Source organism: Lupinus angustifolius, chromosome LG07, assembly GCF_001865875.1.
Source record: "Lupinus angustifolius cultivar Tanjil chromosome LG07, LupAngTanjil_v1.0, whole genome shotgun sequence".
Taxonomy (NCBI): domain Eukaryota; kingdom Viridiplantae; phylum Streptophyta; class Magnoliopsida; order Fabales; family Fabaceae; genus Lupinus; species Lupinus angustifolius.
This window is the reverse complement of record NC_032015.1, coordinates 63,763-83,714: the sequence shown is the minus strand read 5'-3', so window position 1 is coordinate 83,714 and position 19,952 is coordinate 63,763. Positions and strand designations below refer to the sequence as shown.

The following is a 19,952-nucleotide window of genomic DNA, read 5'->3' as shown; positions in this document are numbered from 1 at the left end:
ACATATTTAATATTTATAAGAGTGTTGGAAGAAAAATACAAAAACAAGAGATAAAAAATAAAATAACTATAAATAATTTATTTATCATAAGAGAATGTGTTAAAATAACATTATTGAATTTTCATAATCAATTATTTTAATCTAAATCGAATTATTAACAATGTGATTAAAATGTATAAATAAAGAAAATAAAATATATTATGAAGATAATTTATCTTTTTAAAGTCATTCATTGTTTGACATATGCATTTTTTGTTATTTTTTAAAATATATTTTAAAATAAAAATTTATAGAAGGAAGACAAACAAGACATATGTCAAACAATAAATCAATTTAAAAAAATAAATTATCTCATGGGATAAGGAAATATTTATTCTCTTAAATAAAGATATAAAATTTTGCACCTAATAATGATTTTAACTTAACAATGAATAAAGTGATTTGAAATTGATAAGATATCATTTAGTGCGGCTAAAAGTTTTTTTTTTAATTCATTTTTGTCTAAACAATCACTTTAGATTTTATAAATTTTGGTGTTTATCAATTTTATTGAAGAAAATATAAAAATATGAATTAGTATTCAAATGTCGGGAATGTGAGTTAAAATTGTTCCTATTATAGGTAATAAAATAATTAAAAATGAATAATTTGACTCATTTGATGCTTTTGAACGAGTGGGGATCTATTTACTATAACGTAAGAAGTAAGTTTTTAAATTTTACTCCACATCATAATCACTAATTTAATGGAATGGTTTGAATATGATTTTGAGTTTTTTAACTTCAAAAGAATAAAACTAGTATACACAAAATTTTGAGCAACCAAAAAAAATCTCTACCCTTACTTTTTCCATTATTATTATTTTTGTGACTTTTGTTTGGTTTTGATTTTTTAACCATTTCATTTCTTCTTCTTCTAAACTCATATACTCGGCTAATTTACGTAAATAATAAGGTAAATAAAACAGTTTTGAAACATAGAAATCAACTTTAAATTACATTAAATGAAATCATATTTTTTTCATTTTAGTTGGTTCCTAGATGTTGTTACTTTATTTTGTATTGAATCAATTTATTCTCTTACTTGCATAGTTGCATGTGCCACTGATTGAAAGTAGCCCCTAAAATCCACTCACATGGCAGAACATGATTGGTGGCCAATGATGAATAACATGCTCCTAAGGTTCAACTTGGTGCTCATATCCTTATCATATAAATTTTGTGCTACCCCAATCCTACCCCTTCATTCATGCTTCTTGCAACTTAAAAATCTACATTATGAAGGTCAAATAAATAAATAAAAGTAGCTAGTTTTGGATTCATATAGACAATACACCAATAAGCCTCCATACCCTCTATTCTCATCGATCCCCCTATATATACCTTCCATTGCTCTCACACTCTTTTTATCAACACACATAATGGGCAAAGCAATTTGTTTTGTTCTTCTATCCTTTCACATTATTCTTTCACTCTTTGTGGCTGAAATATGTGGAAACAAGCAGGTTGGAGCTCTTGATAATTTGCACAAGTCCAAGTTAAGAGGAGGTTCACAAATTGATAGAAGTGAGTTTAAGGTTGAAGAGTTTGTGCATGATGATGATGATGATGATGCCGTTATTGTTCATTCTCAAAAGGGACTAAAAGAGAAAGATAAGATTGAGAGGCTTCCTGGGCAACCTCAAGTAAAGTTCTCTCAATATGGAGGGTATGTCACAATTGATAAAGTGGCTGGTAGTGCCTTTTACTACTACTTTGTTGAAGCTCAACGTTCTAAACAATCACTCCCACTTCTTCTTTGGCTCAATGGAGGTAATATAATATACCACTTAGATCTTATTAAAATGTTACTTTTATATTTTAGTTCAACTGCATTATGAGAAGGTCAATGCATCTGTATTGATTGATGAAATTGAAGTGTGAGACACTCAAATTAACATGAAAGCTACTTTTGTAGCTTAAGTTGAAAGCATTGGGCACTTGCGGCCACTAGTGTGTCCACACACATGCACATGAAAATGATTCTTTGTGCCTTCACAGTTTCACTTAATTAGACATACTACCTACATGCATAAATCAAAATAGGCCACACAAAATAGTAATGAACCTACCCTAAAATTCTTGTTAAATACATACTATAGAGACGTTTCCATTTCATTATTTCCTTCTCCTTCCAAAATGCTCTATTTTGTTTTATCTGTTATTAGTAAACAAATTATTGATTTTAATTTCTTGCAAGTGCAAGGTAAATCAAATGAGATAAATGAAAATCATATATTAACACCAGGTGTCAATGATTGCTGCTACTTGCATAACCTTTTGGCTGCAAATGTTAAAGAAGAAATTTTGGAGCCACCCAAACCAATCATAACAACACATACAATTTGTTTATATGTATATAATATAAGAGTTGTTCAACTAACACATTATTATGGTACATCATGTAGTTGTAATTATTTTCTCTCTCATGAAATAATAATTGATTGCATGACTTTTATATCATTTAAAGTGGGATGAATTGTTACAGAAATATTAATTTATTATAAAAATTGTTAATGGTGGTGTTTTAGGGGGATAGTAGGGGTTCAAATCCCATAATTCAAGCTTCTGGAGGGATTTGTCGGCGTGCATACATTTATAAGGAATATTGACTAAAACACCATTAAGATAATATATATATATTAACAATTTATAAACTCTAATCGCCAATATTAACAATTTTGTCATTATATAGAGATCCTACTAATAATGATGAACATTTTCTTTGGATATGAAAAATGATATTTAATTTGTCAACTTGCAAGCATCATGTGTCTGTTTAGCTGGTAGAGTAACATCATGCTTGTGTTTGTGAGTGCATCATGCAAGAATATATGTTAAAAAATGATGAGAAATAGTTAAACTTACTTCTCTACAATTGTTTAATTAATTACCATTATCATTTCACTTCTTAGGTCCAGGATGTTCATCTCTTGCTTATGGAGCAATGCAAGAACTTGGACCCTTTCGAGTAAATAGTGATGGCAAAACACTATACAGAAATAACTATTCATGGAACTATGGTACACAAAAATAAAATAAAAATGTCCATTTATTTTTACTATTACAAAATAAATATTTAAAATTTGTTGACATGTGGTTTAATTGGACATTGAAGCTGCAAATGTTTTGTTCCTGGAGTCACCTGTTGGGGTAGGGTTTTCTTATTCAAATAGATCATCAGATTATTCAAGCAATGGAGATAAAAAAACAGCTGTAGATAACTATTTGTTCTTGGTGAACTGGTTGGAGAGGTTTCCTGAGTATAAGAATAGAGAATTCTACATTTCTGGAGAGAGTTATGCTGGCCATTATGTCCCTCAACTTGCACATACTATTCTACAATTTAACAAAAAGGCACGCAAGACAATCATCAACCTCAAAGGAATCTTGGTATGTGCTTTCATCATCATTATCATCTTTCTTTCTTTTTACTTTCCAATTTGAAAGAACATTACAAATGATAATTAACTGTATGTTTAATTCGCTCTTAAACATAAATGAAAGATGCATCTTAATGGTTGTAAAATGATTTATTTTTTTACCTATCTTCTATTAAAGTTTTGCTTGCTATTCTCATAATGATTAAGAAAGAAATAACTGGTTAGACTTGGTTCTCATAATGATTGGTTTATTAAATGGTGAAGCTCTGATCTTTGCAATTGCAAATTTGATTTTATCATTTGATTTTGAGTCTTTGGTGGTGTTGGTGATAGCGTTATTATAGCTATATGATTCTCCCTATAAAAGTAAAGGGCTATTTTTTATTATTATTGGAGTAAGGACCAGTTGTAATAAGTGGTCCCTATGGCCCCACCATAGTATGAGTGATGAGGCATTGTGGATAACATGATTATCTTTGGTCCACTTATGGCATTATCAAGCTTGATATATAAACCCTATCTATCTCAGGACAATAATGTATACTTAAATCAAATATATATATATTATGAAGAAATACAGGAACATGAATTTTAAGTGCAATTTTAATATCCACTTAAAGAAAGCTCATAGCTAATAGCTTGGAAGAGTATAGGATCCACATGAGGGATATCCAGAAAGTTAGTCATATAGATATTCTAATTAGTGAGAATGAGACTTTGAGCTTAACCTTATAATGTAAAACAAAAAATAGTGAAATGATAAGATGGTTTTGATTATTATTATTATTATAGTTGTGTAATTATTTTGTTGTGGTTGTATAGATTGGGAATGCAGTAATAAACGATGAGACAGATTCAAAAGGAATGTATGATTTTCTTGCAAGCCATGCAATAATATCAGAGAAAGCAGCATATGATATAAACAAATCCTGTGATTTTTCATCAAGCAATCAGACAAGTGAGTGTAACGCAGCCTCAGATGAAATTGATAAGGATATTTCCTTCATTGATTTATACAACATTTATGCCCCAGTCTGCAAGAATTCCAATCTCACTGCTCATCCCAACAAGATCTCTGTAAGCTTCATTTGAAATTTAGTTGGAATTGAAGTTGAAGCCCATGCATGTGATGAAAGTTTACTAGAATTGATGCATGCATGCATGCATGCCTTTGTTTCTTTGGATATTTGCAGATTGTGATCGATCCATGCAGTGAGAATTATGTGTATGCATATCTTAATAGGGGAGATGTTCAAGAGGCCCTCCATGCCAATGTCACTCACCTCAAATATGACTGGGAACCTTGCAGTGATGTTATTACCAAGTGGGTTGATAGTTCTTCAACTGTCCTACCTCTCATAACTCAATTCCTCAGTAATGGCCTCAGGGTTTGGATTTTTAGGTAATAATCTATATATATATATATATATAGAGAGAGAGAGAGAGACTTGTAATAATTAACATACATATTGATCTTATTAATGTATGTCTGATACAGTGGTGACATAGATGGAAGAGTACCTGTTACTTCAACCAAGTATTCCATTGACAAGTTGAATCTTCCAATTCAAACAGTTTGGCACCCTTGGTTTGCATATGGAGAGGTAAGTTAATTATATATACATAAAAAGCACTAGGATAGGAGTTAATTAAAGCCCAATGTGAATGGTTGTTGTTTCCTATTCTGTGCAGGTTGGTGGGTATACAGAAGTATACAAGGGAAATCTAACATTTGCTACAGTTAGAGGAGCAGGACATCAAGTGCCAAGTTACCAACCAGCAAGAGCTCTTTCTTTGATCAAACATTTCTTACAGGGCACTCCTCTTCCTCAAACTAAAACAATTGCTTAGTTCCTTGTAATCTTCTTTTCAATAATCAATAAGTGTTTTCTTTTATACTATTATATATCAGTGTCTCTGCATTTCTACATTATTTTGTATCGTACCACTCAATCTTAAAAATAAATATATATATCTACCAATATAATGTCAAATTCATTAACATCGAAAGCAAGTGTAATTTATCCAAGGTATAGGATTCGACAACTCATACAATTTAACAACAATCAGCTTCAGTTTTTACTTTTAAGATGGAAAACTTAACTTAATTACCAATTTAGTTCGCTTTTAATGTAACTTTTGAGTTTTTATCATGGAGGAGTACTTCTTAAAAATTATGTCTCCTGATTTTTATTTGCCACAAAACTTGTGACTATACTATCATGCACAAATTTACTCTAAAAATCGACCATCATGATTTCATACTTCATTATGTTTTATATTTTATATTTTTCCATGAAGTATGATGATTTCTTTCTGCACTCTAAATTCTTCTCTTATGTTTGCCATAAAGCATCAAATGATTAAATACTGCAGCAACAATAGTTGTCTTGCCAATACTATATATATATATATATATATATATATTGTGGGTTTCAGGAACAATAGTGACTATATCTGCAATCGGTTGTTGAATTCCAACAGGGTATGTTAACTCACTTTGGTACATAAACATTGCCAACAAACATTTGACAACTTCTATAAGCTCAACCTCGTCCCTATGCAACAAGAAAAAGGAAGTGTATCAAAGCTTGATATCATTGTTATTTTTAATATTGCAGCAAACAAAAAAAGAGAGAAATCATGCTTTTTGTGAACCTTGACAGGCACAATTTTTCTACAACAAAGCAAACTCCTGCATTGTAGTTAAAATAAAAGAAAGTGCTAGATACAGTCCTCATTCATCATGAATACTTTTTAAAATACTACATTATTTGCCTAATTGCTTTTCTTTTTCCTTTTTTTTAAAAGATATAAATTACATGGACAAGTAAATCAGTTTTGTACAATTGTGAAGCCATAGTGACAAAGGCAATTAATAACGGGTAAAAAGAAAAAAGGTCATAGATTACACAAATTAGTTTATCTACAACTGAATAATTGTTAAATTTCAACACATCCTTCATCATCATCATCATCATCATCATCTATCTCCTTATCCCAATCCAATGAGAATGATGCAGCTGATTTCATCAACTCTGTTAGTCCAGTAAGATCCTCCAGGTACGTAGGATGATTAATTGCTTCAAGTATGAACTCCATTCCTCTGTTTCGATACTCTGATACAACCTGCATGATTGCATTTTTACAAAACAAAATAGATTAACATAATATTAATGGTAACTTTAACTTTGCTAGAACCTTTGAGTTGAAATCAACACTTTCACAAGTGAAGCATACAGGTCAATGGACATTTTCTAGACACAAGCACAAGAACCTTGGCACTAAAGCAAATAACTTGCCAAAAGAGGAAGATCATATATCTACTAATCCACACTACTAAAGAAGATTAAAGAGAACCAGGTCGATTTTCTGATCTCAATTAAGGTGCCATCATACCAGCACTTATGTACTGGATCCCATAAGAACTCTGCAGTGAAGCATGTTTGAGTAAAAGTAGTAATAGGATGGGTGACCTCCTGGGAAATCATCTTGTTGCACCTTTTAAAAAAGAAACTTGCCTATGGGTACTTGATGTTATACATAGCCAGTCCTAAGCCCGGATAAAAGGTAAAGATTGTGTTAGGCAATTTAAAATTTTGTCGAATCCCTATGATATGGCTCTTCTCCCATTCCCTATTCCATTATTCTTTCCATACAAAACATCCTTCCACTTTCTATACAAAACATATTTTAAGCTAAGAACAATAAATAAAATATCTTAGTCCAATAAATTATTATTTTAATTTTACAGTTAAAATTTAAATAGAAATGAGTTAAGTCCTAAAAGTATCTTACAACACTATCAAGCTTATGGCTCAGATGTTATACTCACAACATGCAAGAGACTGCCTGCGGCAATGGTCCAATGGAAACAGATTAAGCAAAAAAGAAAACTAACAAACTTACAGTATGGCAACAGGCTGTGCAGCTGGAGGAAGAGTGACCAATAAGGGTCATTTGAGAAAACTGAGAAAGGGAACCACGGATCTGATGAGGTAATATTCCAAGAGGTTGCTCGGTAGCTCCATTTATACTGGAGTTAATGTCACCTTCTGCAAGTATCCTGAAAAAGTGTTGCAAATATGTGAATTTCATGCAAGAAAAATAAAACAAAGGTGGAATTTCTTGAGCATTTAATAATATTTCTCTGAATTACCCTTGAGGGTGATGCAAAATCCCTATTAAAAGTTCAACTGCAAGGGCTGAAGCAATAGGAGCTAGTCCTGGTCGAGTCACGGTGCATTGCTGGTCCAGAGTGCGGTTGGAGGTAGACTGCATAAAGGCAGTACAAATTAGCTCTATATGTTAGGTAGGTTCAAATATCACACATACTTCTGCAAGGAAATTACATCAGTTGGTGCGACGACATCACTGCAGAAATAACAGCCCAATCTATGCCTTTCATTTGCATTATTTTCACAAAATTTGGGCATATCAGCATATGAAGAGTTAGCAGTTTCAGCATTGAAGTCAGAAGCACAGCTGAAAGGACCAGCTCCATGGCGCATAACCAAGAAACTATCAAACCCTAGTGCTGAAGTAATGGTAATCTGCACATCGATAATAAATAGTAAAAATGTAAGTACGTAAATTGAAGCTACTCAATCCAACTTATGGAGGGATAGATATGCTTCACTTCAAGATGTGAACCAAACAATATCCTGGTATATAGAGTTATAGTGACATATGCACTGGCTAACCTTGTTAGTATTGGCACAGAGAAGTGTTGGGAGCCATCGACTTTCCCTTGTATCTGTCAGTAAGAAAACTGCATCATGAGCATCAATCAAATCATGCAAGCGTTTACAATCATCGAGTACACTATCCTGCTCCTGGCTATTTACTGGATGTCCAGGCATTGGTATAGCCATAACAATGCCTTCCGCTTCCTGAAAAAGAACCAGAAAATTTGCAGTTAAGAGAGAAGCCAATATTGGTTTTAGCAAGAAGCGATGTCCTAGGGATTCATGATTTACCACTGCTGGAAAAATTCGCTTCAGACTTTCAACTGCTGCTGTAGCTTTAAAAGCACCACCATTAAGACAGTCATCCAAAGTATAAAGGGACTGCCTCAACGGGTTAGACATAGCCACCCTGCCATTGTCAACTAGAGTAATTTTTCGGATACCCCATGCCTGCAATAGCATAAGCGTTATCACAAAGAGAAGAAATAAAATATCAAAAAGAGGATTTACTCACTACTCACCATAAGCATGCGTGCAACCTGACATCCAAGTGTGCCTGCTCCAAGGAGAAGACACTTGACAGAAGATAAGACACTCAAGTCTAGAGAAGGCAAAGCACGCCACCTCATAAGCTTTAAATTCAAATCTGCAGCAGATATGGCCAACCTGTAAAAACACATAGAAAAGTGATAATGCAAAAGAAAATGCTGAGAAAGTCAGTAGCATTCAGGGGAAAATAGACCTAGGGAAAGCAACACAGGCAACAAACCTGGCTGGATCCATGGACTGGGCAAGGCTAATACACCTTGGTACTTTCCTCCCCTTGTTAAGTTCCCACCCAACTGCATTAGGCACAGCACCTTTCCACCCTATACATGTATTCCTTTCAAGTTAAAATGGAGAAACAATACACAATAAAACAGATTTGGGAATAGAAGACATATCACCAGTATAATTGTTACAAAGTTAATGCAGCGCTACCTTGAGGAACAGTTATTGATGCTTCACCAACAAGGGACAAACCCATATCTGCAAAACCACGGTTCTCTCTGTAGCAAAAAAAATGAACAGACTTGAGATTCCAACTCGCAGAAATTAGTGCTAAGAAGTTGCGCAGAGGCCACCCGGGATTATTTGGAAGATGACACGGATCATAAAATCCAAAGAGAATCTGCCAATAGAATGTAGTAAATTTCATAGAAAAATATGTCTATAGTTTCACATCCAGTGCGTTGTACTTGTATTACAATGAAAACGCAATTTCACAAAGACTGAATTCAGTTGTCATGACCACAATTAGAGTAAGAGACCTTGTGAGCATCTTTCTGACAAGCTTCCCATTCCTTTAGAAGCCTAACAGTAGCATGTGAGTTTGCATCTATTGTGGCTAGAAAGAATGGCACATCTGAAAAATACTATTTATTATTAGGCAAATCATGCATGCCAAGTTATAAGGAACTGTCAGAGTTGAAATATGAGATTGCATGAAGATGCTCAAGAAATTTAAGAGGTTTATACCTGTTGTTGATTTTGAGCTACGCCACTCATTACAGGCTGCAGAGAGAGATTCAGCCTGGAATTTCAGAATAAAATATTGTTACCGTCAATGCAAATAATGGTGATATTATCAAAGAAAATGTTTTTTAATGAAACTCGGAGCACCTCTGCTGTGCTCAACCATTGAGAAGCTGGTCTTAGATTAACCACAGTTGCAGGAGGATGAAGCATGAGAGCAGGAAAAGAAAAGCAGTAGTGGAAAGTCCAGGTTTTGAGGTCAGCAAAAGAAATAAGAAGGAATCTTGAAAGTACTGAACAGTCCTCCAGAGCTTTTCCGGTGAGAATATCATCCCATATCTAGTGTAACAGTAAAAGGTAATCTTATGAGAGATTAGTAATAAAATAACATGAACTGAATAGTTTACCTTTCCAGCTTCTTCCTTGAATAGCTTCTGCTTATCAAGTGCATGGAAGGTTTCCAAAGTATTAGTGTTGTAAAGTATCCCTGGAACAGAGCACCTATTCCTGTTGCCATGGCTTGTTTGTTGTGTTAATAATGCCTCACTCGATTCAGAAGGCAAAGACTCAGCTAAAAGAGTTAAATGATTTGATACTTGAGAATGTGAGCAAGGTGCATAGAAACCTGCAATCAAGTCAAACACAGACACACAAACATGCATTTATAAGGCTATAAGGTATTCTAAATACAAACATGCATTTATGGGATGATGGTATTGAAGAAAAGAGAAGAACCAATTAAGGATATTGGAGAATCATCGATGCCAAGGTTGTTGAGCTTCAAAGAAGACAATCTGTGCCAGAAGGCTTCATCCACAGAGCTCTGAAACGGTGCGAATTGGAGCAAAGGTTCCTTTTTGTTCATCGTTGTTGAATTTCGTAATAATAATAATCATCATCGATGAATGAAGATGAAAGGAAGTTGTTGGGTTTGATATGGGCCTGGCCCACTTAACTTTTATAGCCCACTTCAATGCTCATATTCTTTTATACCGAGTGTGTATAGATTATATACGTCTTCGTATTTTGAAATGTGTTGGGTTGCAATGGGCCGGGTTGGGCCCATTTGTGAGCTATCATTATGGATCCGAATCTAGCAGAGATTGAAACGGTGCGTTTGGTGATTCTTCTTCTTCTTCTTCTTCTTCTTCTTCAGCTTAGGGTTTCTTGTTCTGTTCCCGTTTTGGAAGCTTACTTCACTATACTTTCCTTTCCTCTTTTACATTGCAAGCTGTTAATATCTTTGTTCTTACTCAATTCCTCATTTCATTTGTTACATTTGCTGTGAGTTTGAATCCATTGGAGGGTAATCTGTAATCTGCAATCTGTAACTGTAAGTACCCAATTTCTGAGCTTTGTTTTAATTCAACTCTTCCACCTCTAATCTAACTTTCCTTTAATACACAATTGCACTACTCAAACAATAGAGATTTCAAATACCACATAATGTACTGCAATACTTGTAACTAAGTCCTCAAATTTAATTTCAAATACCATCTTTATCTTCACACCTGGATTAAGTGCTATTCTCACAACTACTTTCTTTTCATTATTATCTTATCTTTTAACAGACTAAACTATATTCTCACTTTCAATGACAGATCTCATGCTTCCAGGTATTACCTAGTTTCCTACACCGCTATGTGCTCCTATTTGCCTTATTATCATCACCATTCACTTGTGTCTTCTGTGTAAAACTCAATGGTACCAGAGGGCTAGGGAGTTATGGGCTGGTTTCAGTATGTGGATTGTTATAAAGGTGAGTATGTGGATGCTTCCTTCATTGTCATTGCATCATCAATTTATAGTTTAGGTTTTCATAAGTGCTGATTATATTGTTGCAGGTTCTCTGTGCTGGCAGCTAATTCTTTTCTTCATCTGCCTTCTTACTTTCCAAGATGTGACTGCACAAGAAACACGTGTTGACCCTCGACAAACTTCTTCTCTAGTAGAGTTAGTTAAGGAACCTATTTCTGGAGAATCTGGACTCTTTGATCCCATAGAAATATCACCTGCTGTCCTACCAAAATACTCATATCCCATTGAGCCTTTGCCACCAATGTACCCTACTTTCCCAACCAGATATGAACCGGTTCTATCTGGTAAATGCCCTGTAAACTTTTCAAATTCAGATCTATCAAATATCCTAGATAAAACAGCAACTGATTGCTCTGCACCTTTGGCACCCCTTGTAGGGAATGTTATATGTTGCCCACAATTTAGTAGTTTAATCCACATCTTTCAGGGTTTCTTCAGCATGAAAACTGATAAGTTGGTCTTGCCAAATGCAGTTGCTGGTCATTGTTTTTCTGATATCATGAGTATCCTAGCCAGTAGACAAGCAAATAGTACACTCCCTACCCTTTGCTCCATAAAATCATCCAATTTTACAGGTGGGTCATGTCCTGTGAAGGATGTGTCTACCTTTGAAAAAACTGTAAACACAAGTAAGTTACTTGAGGCTTGCAGCACTATTGATCAACTTAAAGAGTGTTGTAGACCTATTTGCCAGCCTGCAATAATGGATGCAGCACTCCAGATTTCGGGAAGACAAATGATGTTCAGTGATAATGAAAATGTGGCCGGGGAAGTAAATCACACTGATTATCTTAATGATTGTAAAGGTGTGGTTTATTCATATATTTCCAAAAAACTTTCACTTGAGGCTGCAGATACGGCATTCCGAATACTATCTGCCTGCAAAGTCAATAAAGGTACACTGTTTTACTTGGTAGTTTAATTCTTAAATGTAGGTTTCAAAAGTTTGTCAATGCATCTGATGTTGAAATTATCTTTCTGGTGATTGAGTGATCATGTTATTATTGAATATAGTGCTCTGTTACTTGACAGCTTCTTTATCTCTGTCTATTTTTGGTTTGAAAAAAGAGAGATTGGGACCCACATCCGGAAAGATAATTTAAGATATGTGAGATACAGAAAACCAAAGTACTAAAGAGGGAGTCTGGAAGGATGATAAAATAGTAGCTAAAACAACAGACCTTTAAAGTGGGATGACAACAATGACTAAGAACAATTTGGAAAGAAGGCGACAAATGGAAAACCAACCGGCAAAAGGATCAAAATTCTATGTTTCCTTCATGGAGGATACCATGTTGAAATTATATGGTATAGATACAGAAGTTGAGAAAAGTATTCTCCAAATAGTAAATTGTATTGATATTATTGTGAATGGTGATACAACACTAACCCCTATTTACACTAATAGCAGACTCCTAAATACATAAATAAACTAATCATGAAAGATAAGATAAAACAATCTTAATCCTAAGAGATATTCTAAGATACTCTATGCATATCTAAGATGTAATCATCTTTATATGAGATATTCTATATATCTAAGTGTCATTCTACATATTGTCTATAAGATAATTTAAGATATTTCGAGATACTTTCATATATTCTAACATGACTTAAAATGATGTTTATAAATACATGTCCTATGAATTTTTTGAACAAAAATAAATTTCCTTTACGGCATCCTATACAAATGTTACTGTTCCCAGAAGCACATAATTCACAATATGAGAAGGATTTACCTGTAAAAACTGTAGTCGTGAATGGCTGCATATATTTAAATCTGTGTGTTCTACAAATTGAATTATAATTCTGTTGCACATTGTTGTTTTAACTCATCTGATGTAAATCTTGTTTGTACAGTTTGTCCTCTGATGTTTAAGGAGCCCTCAGAAGTAATTAGCGCGTGTCGGAATGTAGCCGACCCTTCCTGCTGTAATTCATTACACACATATATTGCATGGCTACAAAAGCAAATGTTAATTACAAATAAACAAGCTATAATTTGTGCAACACTTTTTGGATCTATGCTACGTAAAGGTGGAGTATTGACAAATGTTTATGAGCTTTGTGATATTGATTTGAAAGATTTCAGCTTACCAGGTATTTGTCTATCCCATTGATTGATATTTTTATTTTCGTTGGACAACCATTCTTTTACTTTCTTTGATCCAACTCCTTTTCTGTTGTGGTTGCATGGCCCGGGTGCAGCATATGGACTTCCAGAAGGTTCGCTGTTTTTTCTAATCCTTGCATTTATTCATTTCTGTTATCTATAATTCAATTATATCTTTACAGTTTGGTTCATCAAACTCATGGAATTGGCTGCAGTGGCTTGAGAATTTGTGATATAAAATCTGATTGCTAAATAGTTTGTCTATATTAAGAATCAATTCCCAGACTTTCTTGAAGGATAATGGATTAGGCTTTGTTACTTGAACCTGGCATGTGGGAGGATATTAGAGATGCATACCTGGGTTAGGTTGGCCATTATTAGAATAGTTGGGCCTAATTCCATCCAAAAAGCTAACCCCTGGAGGAATGGCTGTTTAAGTTATTCTAATAGTTCCTCCCTCATACATACAGCAAATATTGGACTCTGAACTTATTAGATTACAATCTTGGATAATACTTATAACTCTATAGGATAGAAAAAGAGAAAGAAAAAAAAATCTTTTTAGAGCGAATTGTTATTAAGACTGGTGATGTATTATGTAGGATGCCTGCTTCGAAGTTTGCCTGCAAATGTGATAGCTGACAATTCATCAGGCATTAGCTTTACATGTGATTTGAGTGACAATGTTGCTGCACCCTGGCCTTCATCATCGTCAATTACATCTGTATCTCTATGTGCACCTGGTATGTGCTTGGAGCCTTGACAAAGTTAATACAATTTGGTTTTTCGTTCCATTTTCAGGCAGTAGTTGATATTCAAAATTATGTTATTTTGCTTAACTCTAGTCCATTTGGATATTTACAGAGATGTCATTACCTGCACTACCAACTTGGCAGACATTAAAAAATATTGGTGAGTGGCACAGTTCAGTTCATGTTCCATTTTGATTTTTTGAATGAATACAACCCAGGCTGTCTGATGACAATGTATCTTGAAATGTTTAGTATCTAGCAGTGTGCATGCCCAGATTATTATATTTAATTGAACTGACTCAAACCACTCATTTGTGAATATGTTGTTTTGCAGGTTGTAATTGTAGTGGAGTAGGATTCTTGGTGCTTATTTTTTCATTTTTCATCTTGAGTACACTGTTGTATTTTTAGGGTTGAGATGTATTTTTAGAGTATCTTGGTGTGGATTCTGCATGTATATGTATATTATTGAATGGCCTAATTGTATAGCATCCTTCTTTTTCATGTGTCTTCTGCTTGTGTTGTGTGTATGTGCTATAAGTAAGTAGCTCATTCCTGAGAGAAGGAAATCGTAATCGGTGTGGGAAAGAACTTAAATCTTCAAACTGTAAAGCTTAAAATAATTACAATGTTCGGATTTCTTTGGAGTGTCATACATCTCTAAATTGATTAGATAACAAATTGTTGAAAAAAAGGTTTCTTTCTTTCTTTCCTCTTCTAAATAATTAATGCCTTCACATCTTATTATTCATGCATCAACTTTTAAATATCATATTTTATATTCTATACATTTATTTTAAAAATACCATGAGAAACAATAGGACATGACATCAGCATTATTATTGTGAAAGAATAGATGATGGGTGGCACTATCCTAGAATTAGTGATGGAGATGTGGCTCAATATTTGTGATTTATCCATATTTTCCTCATGCAATTGCTAAATCCTCCAATTCAGAAACAACACATCTGTTATCCCATTCTCTCCTAAAACCAAGCTATGATTCACAACCACTAACTCTTGCAAAAGCTTTCACCAAAAACAATGACATGGAAATTTATTCTCCATGTTGATGAGATTGAGACTCCAAAGAAGAAAGATAACAGGACTCAAAAGAAAAAGGAAGAAATATATATATATGTATACTAATACCTTGGAGCAAATTTTGGCTTGGCAATGGCGACCCAGAATGAATGTTCACAAAGACTAGGCTCCCTCATATATCAATTAAGCACAAATTTCATGGTGTTTATAGCCATGGTGATTGCACGCAATGGTTTACATTTCGCACTAAAGCCTTATTCCCAGCCACGCATTACTTCTGACATAATTGTAAGCTCCCCTTTCATCATCATAATAATAATAATAACACTAACCAATAAACTTACTTGTTCTTGAGGTGTTTGTGGGTTGTTCTCCAATAAAAATAAAATACATGTCCTACATGTTATATTTTCATTTCACATATCTTGTTCTGATCGATGAATAGAACAACACCACAAACATGTACAAAACTGCAAAAGAAAACTGAAAATTAATGATAGTTTGTAATATTACATATCATGTATTGTTTCTATGCATGCAGGTAGGATTAATAATGGGAAACCTAGGTTTCTTACGTTCACTATATGAGGAATTCAACAAAACCTTCGCATTCATCATTGATGTTGGTATGATGTGTTATATGTTTGCTTTGGGGATAGAAATGGATCCTTATGCACTCTTCAAAAGACCAACAAGGGATGCTCAGGTTGCTTATGTAGGAATAATCTCCACATTCCTCTTGGCTGTTTTTTTGAGCCCTTTTCTCTTTCACTTACCAACCCAACATAGAATAGAATTCACTCTCTCCCTCTCTACCCTTTTATCTAGCACAGCATCACCAATTATAACACATCTTATAACTCAACTCAAGATAGGTAAGTCAGATATTGGGAAGCTTGTCATAGCAGCAGGTATGCACTCAGAGTTCCTCTGCTCTTTGATACTTTCACTTGCCTACATTGCTATGCCATGGGACACACTTTGCTCTGGAACTGAAGACAAGAAGCGCATTAGGAGGGCTATTACAATGATCATTGCAGTTCTTTTGCAGACATTGTTCACAGCATTGGTTTCACCTATATTCATGAGCTGGATTAATAATGAAAATCCTGAAGGGAAACCCATGAAGGGTTCACACTTGGTGCTGTCACTTGCCTTCATGGTCCTCATGTGTGCCTTCTCAACTCTATATGAGTATAGTCCAATTCTAAGTGCTTTCATGACCGGAATTTGTCTTCCCAGGGAAGGTAGAGTTTCCAAATGGATTATCAGAAAAATCAACTATATATTGACCACAATCTTCTTTCCCGTCTTTTTCTTGTGGATGGGGTATGCAGCTGATTTCAGGATGCTTGAGCCTGGAAGTTTAGAAACATGGACAAGATTACTTTTTCTCATAGGGGTAGTAGTAGTTGGGAAAGTTGTTGGAACAGTTGTTTATGGAGCAATGCTTGGATTTCACTGGCCTGAATCAGTTGCAATTGGATTGCTACTCACCACCAAAGGCCACTTACATCTCTACCTGGCTATCAAAGTGGTAAGTATTCTCATCATTTTCTCTCTTAACTCTCTCAAATACTTGCTTTATCCTTTCCTGTATGTGTATCTTCCAATTTCTAGGATGAATCAGTAATTATTTAATTTGAATCTATATGACACCTTGAATGACATTTCTGCACACGCATAAATGATCATGGGGATTTAGGAAGAGTTTATAGATTCACTTCTAATTGTTAAACTAAGATAACTCTACAATAGCTAGTACTTATTTTTATTGAGAACTATAGAAAAGGCAAGAGAAATCATGTTTTCCATTGAATCAAATCTCTTATCTTGTCCTTGTATTACCAGATAGGTTGTGGCGCCACTATTTCCACCAGCATTGCGATGATAGTTGCAACCTTCTTCTCAGTTGTGCCTACTCCAACAGTCGTTAAACATATCATCAAACGTGCCAGGAGAAGGGCTCCTACTCATCGCATGGCCCTCGAATTTCTTGACCCTTCAGGTGAGCTAAGGATACTCCTGTGTGTTCATGGACCTGATAATGTTCCTGCTTCCATCAACTTGATGGAGATCTCAAGAGGGACAGCAGACCCTGGCATTGTGGTATGTGTGACAGACATGATTGAACTCACTGATGAAATAGCAGCCACAATAGAAAGGGTTGATGGATTACATACAACTGTGGAAGACAAGGCAGTTATGGAGATGAGAGACAAAGTAACAAGCTCATTTAAAACCTACCTAGATGAGGATGGTGATGGTATTACTCTCAACCGAACAGTGGCAGTGTCAACAATCAATAATATGGCACAAGACATATGCATTTTAGCAGAGGACATGATGATTGCCCTCATCATACTACCATTCCACAGGAGCCAGCGCAAGGATGGAAAGTTGGATGGTGGCAATCAAGGGTTCAGATATGTCAACAAAAAGGTAACGTATGGAAATAAAAATAAATACAAAACAAAATCAATTGTGACCATCTTTGATAATATTAATTAAGAAAAGAAAATAATAGAAATATATCGATGTTATAATCTAGAGACAATAAATTAAAGATGCATATAGAAAATTTATAATTATTATATAGATTCTGAACCATAAACCCTAAACCTTAAATTCTAAGTTCTAAGTGTGTTTGATAGATATGTTACAGTAAGACAGAATAAAAGAATATATAAGTTCTATCTTATGTTCGGTCTCTATTCTATACACAGAACAAAATAAGACAATAGGCTGAAAAATATATTATTTTAGTTTCATACAAAAGGGGTGAACCAAAGAGAACCTATTTCATCCTATTTTTCCCCTCCTACCAAACACAACCTTAGTCAGCTGCTCTTTGAAGCTATAGCAGCATACTTCCAAAGTTATAGCTTAACATATACATATATAGCTGTCTTATAAAAATTGGCCCGCTCATGAAAAATATATAATCTTGTTATTTTAGTATGCAAAGGAAAAGCATGTGATTTGTGCAACAACAAATATTTTCTTTGAACAGTTATTGAGGAGTGCACCTTGTTCGGTGGGGATTCTAGTGAACAGAGGCCTTGGATCCATTGAAAAGATATCAAGATCTCAAGTATCACTCAATGTGGCAACAATATTCATTGGTGGAAAAGATGATAGAGAAGCACTTGTTTATGGCAGTAGAGTAGCACAACATCCAGGAGTAAAACTCACAGTAATAAGACTACTGGTAGATTCAAGTGCAGATACATCAAGATTAGCAGATTGCAGGGTCAGCCTTCCAGAGCAAGAGGAGGAGATGGTGTTGGATGATGAATGTTTTGCACAATTTTATGAAAAGCATATAGTAGGAGGCCGTATTGCATATACGGAGAAGCACCTTGCAAATGCAGCAGAAACATTCTCTACTCTCAGATCATTTGAAGGACAATACTCACTGGTAATAGTTGGAAGAGAAGGTGGAGTAAACTCTATATTGACAAAAGGAATGAATGACTGGCAACAGTGCCCTGAACTTGGACCAGTGGGGGATGTTCTTTCAGGACCAGACTTCTCAATGACAGTGTCAGTGTTGATAATCCGGCAACACAGAATTAAAGGAGAACTAGATGGGCTCGATGAGGAATTCTCCATCATGTAGGTATTAGATGTATAGGTACAATGCTAGTTTAGAGGTAGACACTAATTGTAGCAGAAAAAACATAAAACTAGTATAGCCACTTAGTGAAGCTTTAAGGATATGTGTAAATTTTTAGAAAGGTTCATCAGAATGTGTATTCAGCAATTTTCTTAGGTTCAGTACCCAAGACTCCTATCTGAATCATGGAATTTCATGGGCTGCTCATGACTGCTTCCTTGCTTAGTATCTTCCTCACTTATTCTTGCATATTTTATTTGGTTTAAATATGTAATATCCTTCGTCTTGAAATTCATTTATACAATTTTAAGAAAAGCAGATTTGTAGTTCTACCAAGGTGATGGATTATTATTACATTCCAATAATGCAACACTGCTACGGGATATGGATAATCTCTATCTCACATATTATGAAAAGAACCTTGGAGTCTGGCTTAGTGAGCAAGTAACCATCATATGGGCAAGCCCTTGTGGTGGTGAGTACGTATGTGAAACATGGTTTGCAGTATAAATGACTGCAAAGAGAAAGAAAGTGAAAGAATGACTCAAATACTCCACCCAGCAAACGACGCCGTCTTTGTATCCCTCTTTTCTTTCTTTATAATAATACATAATTTGAATGAGGGTATTAGGGTCATTTAATTAAATGTGTCTATTTCTAAGCTCCCTTGTGATGAATGTATTTTATTATGGAGTAGGTAATATTTTTGTTCTTCCTCTCTTCCATCCCTTTTCATTCCTCTAATTTTAACCATAACACTCTTTTCAAACTACAATCACTCCTATTATTATTATTTGTATTTTTAGTCCTCCATAGATAACAATTATATCAGTTCTAGGATCATTGTGTTGGGAGTCAAGAAAACAATCACTACTCTAAACAAAACTTTGAACTAACATAGCATTGCAAAGATCCACACCTACAAGATTTGCTAAAATGAATCAATGACCGTTAATAATATTTATTATAAGCCATAAATATT

The 19,952-nt window shown here is 34.5% G+C and overlaps 5 protein-coding genes across 7 annotated transcripts in view; 3 read left to right on the top strand and 2 right to left on the bottom strand.

Moving 5' to 3' along the window:
• The window catches only part of LOC109353118 (protein transport protein SEC31 homolog B-like), a 20,074-nt gene extending 12,659 nt beyond the window's left edge, over positions 1 to 7,415 (bottom strand). For both annotated transcript variants that reach the window (XM_019595292.1, XM_019595293.1), the window contains exon 1: positions 7,408 to 7,415. The gene's annotated coding sequence lies outside the window, so the exon portion shown is untranslated. The remainder of the gene's footprint in view (positions 1 to 7,407) is intronic.
• Positions 1,355 to 19,952, top strand: LOC109353123 (serine carboxypeptidase-like 40). 2 transcript variants are annotated; one of them, XM_019595298.1, is made up of 8 exons: positions 1,355 to 1,811; positions 2,954 to 3,061; positions 3,157 to 3,431; positions 4,244 to 4,498; positions 4,615 to 4,823; positions 4,920 to 5,025; positions 5,114 to 5,304; positions 19,942 to 19,952. In XM_019595298.1, exons 1-7 carry the CDS (start codon positions 1,421 to 1,423, stop codon positions 5,270 to 5,272), a joined length of 1,503 nt encoding a protein of 500 aa, XP_019450843.1. In that variant the 5' UTR covers positions 1,355 to 1,420; the 3' UTR covers positions 5,273 to 5,304; positions 19,942 to 19,952. The 2 variants fall into 2 exon arrangements, with proteins under 2 accessions (XP_019450843.1, XP_019450842.1); XM_019595297.1 differs by lacking the exon at positions 19,942 to 19,952 and adding an exon at positions 8,352 to 8,357.
• Positions 6,247 to 10,495, bottom strand: LOC109353121 (ubiquitin-like modifier-activating enzyme atg7). Its single transcript, XM_019595295.1, has 14 exons — positions 10,360 to 10,495; positions 10,032 to 10,249; positions 9,772 to 9,963; positions 9,628 to 9,682; positions 9,420 to 9,514; positions 9,091 to 9,280; positions 8,879 to 8,978; positions 8,631 to 8,775; positions 8,401 to 8,559; positions 8,125 to 8,313; positions 7,774 to 7,974; positions 7,581 to 7,696; positions 7,331 to 7,487; positions 6,247 to 6,550 (listed from the first exon to the last, which is right to left on the bottom strand). Exons 1-14 carry the CDS (start codon positions 10,487 to 10,489, stop codon positions 6,365 to 6,367), a joined length of 2,133 nt encoding a protein of 710 aa, XP_019450840.1. The 5' UTR covers positions 10,490 to 10,495; the 3' UTR covers positions 6,247 to 6,364.
• LOC109353125 (uncharacterized GPI-anchored protein At1g61900-like) lies at positions 10,865 to 14,811 on the top strand. The gene is made up of 8 exons (XM_019595301.1): positions 10,865 to 10,957; positions 11,226 to 11,383; positions 11,469 to 12,338; positions 13,303 to 13,542; positions 13,651 to 13,668; positions 14,158 to 14,298; positions 14,420 to 14,467; positions 14,642 to 14,811. Exons 2-8 carry the CDS (start codon positions 11,350 to 11,352, stop codon positions 14,716 to 14,718), a joined length of 1,428 nt encoding a protein of 475 aa, XP_019450846.1. The 5' UTR covers positions 10,865 to 10,957; positions 11,226 to 11,349; the 3' UTR covers positions 14,719 to 14,811.
• Positions 15,192 to 19,272, top strand: LOC109353119 (cation/H(+) antiporter 28-like). The gene is made up of 4 exons (XM_019595294.1): positions 15,192 to 15,639; positions 15,893 to 16,888; positions 17,203 to 17,793; positions 18,365 to 19,272. The coding sequence occupies exons 1-4, from the start codon at positions 15,484 to 15,486 to the stop codon at positions 18,971 to 18,973; spliced, it is 2,352 nt and encodes a 783-aa protein (XP_019450839.1). The 5' UTR covers positions 15,192 to 15,483; the 3' UTR covers positions 18,974 to 19,272.